Source organism: Manis pentadactyla, chromosome 15 (assembly GCF_030020395.1).
Source record: "Manis pentadactyla isolate mManPen7 chromosome 15, mManPen7.hap1, whole genome shotgun sequence".
NCBI classification, from domain to species: domain Eukaryota; kingdom Metazoa; phylum Chordata; class Mammalia; order Pholidota; family Manidae; genus Manis; species Manis pentadactyla.
In genome coordinates this window covers 13,333,585-13,343,192 of record NC_080033.1, presented here as the reverse complement: position 1 = coordinate 13,343,192, position 9,608 = coordinate 13,333,585, and the positions used below count along the sequence as shown (strand labels likewise).

General features: G+C 51.6%; 1 protein-coding gene and 1 long non-coding RNA gene across 3 annotated transcripts; one reads left to right on the top strand and one right to left on the bottom strand.

The window, feature by feature from the left end:
• Nucleotides 1-960: 960 nt before the first annotated feature.
• Nucleotides 961-3,233, bottom strand: LOC118907516 (galectin-7-like). Its single transcript, XM_036876202.2, has 4 exons — nucleotides 3,166-3,233; nucleotides 2,673-2,761; nucleotides 1,753-1,954; nucleotides 961-1,143 (listed from the first exon to the last, which is right to left on the bottom strand). The coding sequence occupies exons 1-4, from the start codon at nucleotides 3,178-3,180 to the stop codon at nucleotides 1,030-1,032; spliced, it is 420 nt and encodes a 139-aa protein (XP_036732097.1). The 5' UTR covers nucleotides 3,181-3,233; the 3' UTR covers nucleotides 961-1,029.
• A 929-nt stretch (nucleotides 3,234-4,162) lies between these two features.
• LOC130681175 (uncharacterized) lies at nucleotides 4,163-8,822 on the top strand. 2 transcript variants are annotated; one of them, XR_008994230.1, is made up of 3 exons: nucleotides 4,163-5,458; nucleotides 5,652-5,824; nucleotides 6,868-8,822. It is a non-coding gene; the product is annotated as an uncharacterized LOC130681175 (long non-coding RNA). The 2 variants fall into 2 exon arrangements; XR_008994229.1 differs by having other exon boundaries at nucleotides 4,170-5,458; nucleotides 5,761-5,824.
• Nucleotides 8,823-9,608: the final 786 nt, after the last annotated feature.

Below are 9,608 nucleotides of genomic sequence, written 5' to 3'. Positions count from 1 at the left end.
CGTCCCCAGGGCGGCGGTCCCGCACCTTCCCGGCCCAGCCCCGGGCCCACGTGCAGGAGGGGACGTGCCACACGCGGGGCTCCGCCGCCCGCTGAGAAACCAGGCGCGGCAGAGCCCTGGGAGGGGCGGCGGGGGCGGAGGCGGGGCGGCGCCCGCGTACTCCCCTCACCCCGGCCATTAGGGGAAGACCCGGCGACCTACCTCCCTCCTCAGATAATTTCCATCCGGCGGTAGCAGGAAACGGGGCGTCTGTCTGCGCGCCCGCTCTCCTGTCCCCTCGGGAGTCACGCGGGTGGGGCCGGAGTCTCGGGGCGGCCGGGGAGCCGAGGTGGAGAAGGGTGGGAACGGGGCTCGTGAGGGCAGCGGGGAACCCAAGAGCCCGGCCCATCGCGTCCCCCGTTCCCTCCGTGGGCTAGGAGCCGCTCGGTGCGCGTCTGCCCCGGGGCGCCCACGGCGGGGACCTGTCCCGACTCGTCAATAGAAGGGAGGCGGGCAGCGCGGGATTCGCTTCGCAGCCCCTCCCCGCCCGAGCCGGTTCCAGGCCCCCAGAGCCCAGGGGCGCGGGCCAGAGGGGAGAAAGGGAGGCCGGCGCGCAGCCTGCACCCTCTCCTGAGGATGGCGTCTCCAAGGACGCGTGGGACTCAATGCCCCGGCTTGCAGAAGGACCGATTCGGAGGTTCCTCAGATCCGCGGAGGGGCAGCCAGGGAGGCCCAAGCCCTCGCCAGCTCCATCAGGTCACCCCAACCGCAGTGCGCGGGCTGCTTTGCAAAGTGCAGCAGGAAGACGATCCAAAGACACCCCCACCTACCCAGACCGCGACCCTCCTAAGGCCGTCCCAGACAGCAGTGGCCCTCAGATCCTGACTCCATCCCGCCTCGGCTACGGAATCGCTGTGTGACCCTTAGTCAGTGTCCTTACCTCTCTGAACCTGCTCTCTGTATGAAGGAGACACAGACAGATACGGAAGCTAAGGCTTTATTTCCCATCCAGAGTACCTGGCTGCCATCCCACCCGCCTGCAGCGGTGGCTCAGAAGATCTTCACTGACTCCAGCTGCAGGTCCCCGCCCACCTCCAGCAGGCGCACGCGCGCTGGCGGGATCCGGTAGCGGAAGTGGTGGTATTCTGAGTCCCCGACCACCGCCTGCGAGAAGAGGTGTCAGTGCAAAAGGTCCCTGAGGCCGACTGCGGGGTGATTTCTGACTCAGGTTCCCCATGGGGGAAATGGGATCATGTTCATTCTAACCTCCTGTTGTGAGGACTAAATGGGTTTACCATTCGGCACACATGTGCGTTTTAAGTGTTGCTGTGGCATTACCACGATTTCAGCGTCCACTGCCTCCCTCCTGACAGCAGATTTAAAGTGGTGGGCGACCCGGGCGGTGGAGGGTCTGCAGTGACCACTCCCTGCCGGCCTTGTCTCAGGGTCCCGTCTCCCAACCCACCCTTGCCCCTGCCACAGGCCGCAAGCTCAGGCAGGAATGCAGAGGGAGTCAGGTCTGGGATGGAGGTCTGGGCCACGTCTCCCTGCGAGGGCACCCACCCTTTGGGCTCCTGGCTCTACCCACTCACCCTTGCCCCTGTGCACACCTGCCTTCTGCCGCTAGTGGGTTGTGATGGGGGAAGAGGCCTGGGGACACCCTGCCCAGCCCTGGCCATGACTTGGCTTCCCACCTCCACGAAGCACCTTCCTGGCCTTCCCCAGCTGCAAGAAGACCAAGTCTTGGCCCCCAACCCTGTGGCAGGGACTCACCTTGAAGCCTTGCTCCGTGGCAATGAGGAGCACGTCAAAGGGCTTCCCACGCTGGAAGGGAATGCCCAAGCCTCGCTCCTCTGCTCCCCAGGTGCCACTCTCCCTGGTGTTGAAGACCACCACGGACTCGTCCAGCCGGGGGTTGAAATGCAGGGCAGCTTCACTATCCTGCTCCTCACTGCACAGCAGGTTTACATAGAACCTGGTAAGTGGGGGGAAGAGGGAGCGTCAGTAGATGTCAAGGCCAGTGGACTGGAAACTACCATTGCCAGAGCACGTCCAGACTTACAGGGATTTGAGAATGTCACACATCACAGAAAGAGAAGCTGCGGACTGCTGACCAGTGAGCAGAATCCAGGGCATTCAAAAACCCTGGGGGCTTGGACACATGTCCACCTAGTGGGGTCGCTGTGATGTGACCTGGATCTTCCTCATTGCCAAAGTGTCTGGGACTTGCCAGAGAGCCCCAGTATGACAGCCAGGGTGCTCCTGAGTCCCGGGATATCCCATTCCAGAGGGCTAGGAACAGTACGAGGGACCCTGATTTTCAGGCACCCTAGATTCCAAGAAAGCCTGCAGCTCCTGGACTCAGGAAATCATAGCATTGATTGCATCAGCCTCCCAGAAATCCAATTCATGGGACACATTTCTAGAAGTCCTGGGGACTCAGACTGGAAGTCATAGGTCTCAAGGTGGGAAACCTGAGATTGCCTTGGAGCCCCCAGATGTAGGGACCCAGCTGTACAGTCATGGGACAAATAAGTAAAGACATCAGATTCCAGGAGGTCAGAAATGGCCTAGGGATTCTCAGATCCTGGTGGGCAAAGGTGGCTCTGGGTCTCCTGGCTGTGGCTATAAGTAGCTGGGGTCAGCTGAGCCTGGACACCTCCCACCCTTTACCGCTGGGCCTGGACACTTACCTGCCAGCACTGTCAGGGACGACACCACGGATTCTCATCACGTTACCAACTCGGATGCCCTCAGGCAACGAGGTCTTATGGGGCACGTTCTATAGGAGCAGAGGTGTTGGGGGGATCAAAGTTACCCAGGGAGACAGAGAGAGACAGATGGGTCAGGCCCAGGGAGAAAACCAGTAGCCCCCAGACCAGCAGAATCAGAGAGAAGAAAGGGCACAGAGAGAGTGAAATAGCCGAAGACAGGGGAGGGCGTGGAGAGAGAAACACAGGGCATCACAAATAAATATTCAGGGAGAGGGAAACTGAGAGGAAAGACCAAGGGGCCATGGGGGCATTGGGACAGGGGGTCAACCAGAAGCCCAAGCCCAGGCCCTTCACAGCCCAGGAGCACCCACTTTGTCTTCTAAAGCAGGGGACCTCAGCCAGGCCCCAGCTCCACCCCTGTGCAGCCTTGGCTCCAAGACCCCCCAACACCCTCGGCCCCTGGAGCACTCACAGAGCTCCCTGCCATGGCTGGGGTGGGGGACAGGCGGTTGGGGGGGCATGGCTGCTGGGACCTTAAGTAAAGGCAGGGCGTGGCTGGCCTTGCTGACTCATGCTCAGACTTTCCACACCCACCGCCCATACCTGGTGCACACCCTGGACCTGGGACCGTTTTTGCCCAGCACCCACTGTCTGGGGCCTCTGACCCCCTTCCACTCATTGAGGGTCCGCCCTCTCCTTTGAGATGATACGGATAGCTACAGTTACTAATGTAAAAACAGGGAGCAGGCTCACTGAGCCACCCTCCACCCAGCCCTGCCTTCCTGCTGCCTGGCAGAGAGAGCAGACCCTTAGGCCCATTTTACCTTGGAAATGGCTGGGGGATGGAAGTGGGGACCCCTCTCTCCCAGGTTGGGATCTGTTCCCTAAGGCCAAGGATGTGTCCCCACAGAAACTGCAAATGGTGCATCTGTCACATAGACTGGCAATGGCAATAGGAAAGGGGGAGCAGAGGGGTGGGATTTCTTGCCTGGGCTTCAGTGCTATATCTGTGGGTGCCTAGAAGGGCCTGGCCACACTAAGCTCCCAGCTGATAAGGGTGGAAGAGGGAGTAAAAGCTAACAACAGCTGCCATTTCCAAAGCGTCTGGGTCCGCCTGTGTGAGCAAGAAATGACCGACTGCTCACCACAAGCTGTTGAGGAAGGTGCATTGACTGTCCCCATTTTCCAATCAAGGAAACTGAAGCTCAGAGAGAGGAAGTGATTTGCCCAGAGGCACACAGCTGTGCCATACCACTGTGTATCTCTGGCTTTCTTCATCTCTGGGAGTTTCTCTCCTGTCTGTTCTGTCTCTGTGAATGTCCCAGTCTCTTTCTCTGGCTGGCCCTGTTTCTGTATGTCTGTCCCATGTGTCCTGTCTGCTTTTCATCTTTAAACCTCTCTCTTGTTCCACCTCCCAGACCTGCTACCTGTCTTCCACCTAGTTTTCAGTCAAGGGGGTGAAGGGGTGTCCTAGGGCCCATCTGCCACCTGGAAGAAGCAAAGTGGGATCCTCCGTCCGGGCCCATTTCCAGCCCCTATAACCTGAGACTCCAGAAGCATCCAGAATAGGAAGGGGGGTGGTCATAGGCAGAATGCTGAAAAGTGGTTCTGGAAGTCAGGGGAGAGGGAGAGGCAGGGAGCTGAGCTGGACCCGCTCTAGCAGCCTGGCGGCCCTCCTCTCTGGTTCCACCCTCCTCTTCCAACCCACCCCACCCCAGCTCCCACCCGCCTCCACAGGGGGAAAGAGGCCCGAGGCCCAGGAGGGCATGGAAACTTGGGTGGAGACAACCAGGCTCCAAACCTGATCCACCACCTCACTACCCCCCAGGCCTCCCAGACTTTCTCCACCCCCCTCCCCACCTGGGAGGCTCCTGAGGTGGGGGGGCCATTGGGGAAGCAAGTGCCTGGGAGAGGGAGGCTGGGAGATGCATTTAGGTGGGGGCTGCAACCCCCTCATTTTGCAGAGAAGAAAAGGAGACTGAGGGCAGCCGCTCAGCCCAGGCTACACAGCAAGGAAGAGCCAGGACCTGGGCTGGAGCCTGGGGCTGTGGCCAAGGGCACATCATGGGGCCTTTCCATAGAGAGGACAGCGGATTGGAGGCTGTGACATTGTAACTGCGAGCAGAGAGGTTCCCAGAAGGAGGGAATCCATTACTCTTATAAATAAGGGTGCTCATCTCTCATGCCTCATCGTGTACATTGCTTTGTATCCTGATGACTCACCTTTTAATTGATGGTCTTCACTGCAGCTGGATATTTCTTCACATGCTGCCAACCACAAGTCCAAACTTGACTTTGTGGCCGAATGTTTGCATTCAATCTGTTATCAGTTGAATTTCTGGTTCCATTCTCATGACTCAGATGCACATCCTTCATGGATTCTTATTAATTTGTGTTGATTACCTTTATGTCACTTCTGGAATAATATTTTGGATGCATTTTTTTCACTTGCAATTAAGTAGTGAAGGTATTTTTTTCCCAATATGTTTTTTCTCATTGAGCTATCCTTTGCGTTCATAAAAATATGTAGATTTTAACAGAATACGGATGAGTTGTGACTAATGTACACACCTGTGCAACCGCCGCCTCCATCAGCTTTCCTTGAGCCCCGGAAACAGCCAGCTCCCTTCCTCTCCCCGAGGAAATCACAGTCATTTCTCAGTACTTAACAGCCACAAATTCATTTGCCATCAAACTAAAGATAATCAGGTCTTTGGAAGACACACCTGAGTTTGCTGACGTTGGTCCTCCAGAACGTAATTCAGGTGAGTGAGAAGTAATGCACTGCCTCCAGGTTTGTGGCAGGAATTGAAACCCCGGGCTCTGTCAGTGTCAGCTGTTGGTGACTTTGGGCTGGTTTTTGTGCACAGTGAAGGGAATTCAGGGGCCGCTTTGGTTTTGTTAATGAGCCTTCAAAGAGGAAAATGGCGCATTTGAAAATCTGACTTTTTTCTTAAGCTCTGAAGTCCCGTGGGAACCTTGCAGTTCAATGTATGAATCAAATAAGTTGTGCCAATCCAATCACTGCTACAGGGAAAATCATTTGCTGTTCTGTTTGGTTCCAAAGACAGAAACTGAGTTCATCAAACTCTCTTAAATGAGTCAAGCTGCGTGTGGGATTTCACCTCGTGGTAAGTGTTGAGCATCACCACTGTCCAGTAAACTCTTCCCGGTCATAAGGAATTCTCGAATGTTTGAAATGTAAATACGCTGACGCACGCTCCTTCTAGTCCTCTTCTTCCTTCCTCTGCTGAGCATGAGGTCCTGCAGGCCCTAGGTGGGCAGTGAGCACCGCCTCCTGGGGGTGGGGAGGCTGGGGCTTGGGGTGAGTGGGGTGAGGGGGCACTGCTCCTTGGGCTGGTCAGGCTGGGGTGTCAGAGGGAGCAGGTGAGGACGGTGCTCAGCCGAGCTCTGGCCCGCAGGGCCGAGGGGTGAGGAGGGCAGCTCTGCTGGGAGGTGCCCAGCCCCAGCAGGCAGACACTTCTGTGCAGGGGTGAGGCCCTGCGCAGTGCAGGAGCTTGGAGGAGAGGAGAGGGGAGGGAGCCTGGAGAGCAAATGGGTGTGGTGTGTGCGAAGGAAGAGGGAGTTACAGATCTGGGAAGGACAAAGGCCTGGGAACCCTGTCCCACGACATTGGAAAAAGGTATCCGTGTGAACTAATGGTTTCGTGAGTTTTTTGAGGAGAGGAGGGAGCAAGTGTCTCTTTTAAAATATGTTTTAATTTTGTTAAAGTATACATAACAATATTAACCATCGTAACCATTCTTTAAATGTACAATTCTGCGGTGTTATTTACTTCCGCATGTGCAATCAGTACGACCATCTATCTCCAGAACTTTCTCCCCTTCTGCAACTCAAGCTCTGTGTTAAAGGCTCGCTCTCCTCCCCCTTCCCCAGTCCCTGGCTACCACCATTCTCTGTCTGTCTCTGAATTTGACTACTCCAGGTGCCTTGTATGAATGGAATTATAGTAATTGCCCTTCTGCTGAGTATTATGATACATATAAAGTGAAAGAAATATAGATGTCATTACGTGTCTGTGTTGAAGGGTTACAAAATATGCTACCCCGTAATATGCCCCATAGGCATAAGGATTAAATTTTTGAGTAAAGTTACTTGCAAAACAGCAGAGGTGAAAGGACATTCTCATTTCTCCTTTTCTTCCTGCAAACAGGAGATACAAACTCCCATATGGAAGACGCGTTCTCTGCACCAGAAGGATTCTTATCAAGTTAAGACCTAGAGAATTCTATGCCATCAGGCCTTGTTGAAATATTTCTTATCTTCCTTTAGCCTCCCCACATTTTAGTTTACTTTTCCACAACTGCCTCTCTTGTTCAACTTAATATAAAAGCATGTAGGTTTAGCCATTTCTTTGTCTTCATTTCCTTAGGGAAGCTCCAGTGTCACTTAAAACTTACATAAGTGTATATGCATTTCTCCTGTTAATCTGTCAGTTTAATACCCCAGTTTAATTCTCAGGCCCAGATGAAAATCTAGGAGGGCAGTTACAACTTTGTCTCCCCTACAGTGCGCATATATACATCTGCATTCATGTACCCCCACCTCTTCTGTCCTGGAAGGGCCTGGAAGCAGAGACACCGAAGACCAGTGAACACATCTGGGCCCAGATCTTGGTTCCTAAGGACGGCACCTTTCTCTACTAAAGAAACTCTTTTCGAAATGGCTATTTCTAAGGCTTGGCCAGGGAAAGTATATGATGTGCCAGGAACAACTTATTGTGTCAGAGAATGTGCTGGGCATGTTGGACAGCTGCATGAGCTTGCCTGAAGGGCTCCGCACTGAATCTGGGGCAGGGAGAGTCATGCGTGACGGGACCATCAATCCGCAGGAAGCCACGAGGCCATACTGATGTTGTCTTGTGCTGTGAAGGTTGCTATAGCAAAAATATCATCACTTGGGTGGCTTAGAAACAACAGAAACTTATTTCTCAAGGTTCTGGAGGCTGGAGAGTCCAGGATCAAGGCACCAATTTATTAAGTTGCCTTGTGAGAGAACCCAATTCCTGGTTCAGGAATGGCCATGTTCTCATTGTACCCTCACATGGCTGAAGGGGCAAAGGAACTCTCTTGGTGCTTTTGTAAGAGCACTGATCCCATTCATGAGGGCTCTGCCTTCATGATCTCATCTCTTCCCAAAGGCCCCACCTCCAAATAACAACCCCTTGAGGATTAGGTTTCATCACAGGAATTTGTTGGGGGTGGGGAAGTGGACACAACATTCAGTCACTAGCAGATGTGAATCATGAAATGATTGAAATGAGAAAAGTTTGATGAACAACATAATATTTGCATAATTTCCAAGCACCTTCCCACAAATGCTTTACTAATGAAAAAGGACAAAAAGATAACTCTATTGTGGAGAAGGCTGGCAGGTATCATGAGTCATGTGATCCAAGTCACCATAACCAGTGACAGGACACATCAAGGTCATGGGCAGCTTGATAGGATGCACGCAGTGTCACTTCTGTGGGTCTTCTGCCCAAAGGGAATAACTTGAATGTCTTCCAAAGCATCAAGGTCTTGAAAGACAAAGATGAGGAACCATTCCAGAGTGATGGGGACAGACTAAAAAGATATGACAAGCAAATCAAAGCAGGTTCTGAACTGTACCCTGTGACACAGGGAACATGGAACCATAGGCCGAATTTGAAGGGGTCTGAAGGTCAGATGGCAGTAGGGTCTCAGTGTTGAGTTCCCGATACTGATGAGTGTAGATGGATGTCCTTTTTTACAGGAAATACTTAGTATTATACTTATTATTCAGAGGTGATGGTGAGGCAGGTCATAGTAGGATGCAGGCAGATAAAGTTCAGAACCCTTGTAAGTTAAAAAAAAAAAAGCCCCAATCCAACTCAGTCTCTTAGATAGACCTCAGCTGCTCTGACTGGTTGTGCCCTATGCAAATGAAGCATTGAACTTTCAGCCAATTAGAAGTGAGTTGTGATGTCATTAGTTCAGTTATCTATTGGAGAGGGGGACTTTCTCCTCTCAGGAGGAAATATAAACCCCAGACACCACAGTCCAGACGTTATTCTCCTTGGAGCCCCAACTGATTAGCAGGCACTTTCTCTTTTCACTCATTAAAAGAGCTTTGCTGGTTGCTGCATACTCTTGTCTGCTGGCTTCATTCTTTATCACCTCCGATATGCAATACTGGGAAAAAAAGTGTTCTGACCAGTAACAATGGGGCTTCCTACTGGCAATTTACTCACATAGGGCTGTATTTGCAAATCTGTACATTTGCAATTGTTTCAAGATATTTAAGTGCTATAAACATATAGTGAGTCTTAAGTACTTTTAAATGTTCTCATACTGTTTTTAAGCAATAGGAATCATATTTGTAAATTAAATTCAAAAGTCTAAATCATTATTCAATTATATACTTTAAGTGGGAATCACAAGGCTATTCAGTTAGCTATTTTAATATGCCAAAGTTCTTTAAAACATTGCATATACTTAATACACCAAAATTAATATATTTTAAAAGGATCATTTTATAACCATCTCACTAGGATGACTATAATACAAAAGATAGACAACAATGAGTGTAGCTAAGGATGTGGAGAAATTTGCACCCTCATACTTTGCTGGTGGGAATGTATAATGGTGCAGCTGCTATGGAAAACACTAGTGTTTCCTCAAAAATCAAACCCAGAGTTACCATAGGACCCAACAAGCCCATTCCTTGGTATATACATGAGAAATGGTAACATAAGTCCACACAAAAATTTATACATTAGTGCTCATAGAAGCATTATTCATAATAGTTGAAACAAATTATTCATCATCAAAATGTGGAAATATTCTAATTATCTATGAACTGATGATGAATGAACAAAATATGGTATGTCCATACAATGGGATATCATTCAGCTGTGAAAAAGAATTGAGT

Coding starts and splice junctions, on each gene's coding strand:
- LOC118907516 (XM_036876202.2), bottom strand. Junction 1,955..2,672: donor GTCCCTGACAGTGCTGGCAG/GTAAGTGTCCAG, acceptor CCCACTTACCAG/GTTCTATGTAAACCTGCTGT. Junction 1,144..1,752: donor CCACGGAGCAAGGCTTCAAG/GTGAGTCCCTGC, acceptor CTCTTCTCGCAG/GCGGTGGTCGGGGACTCAGA.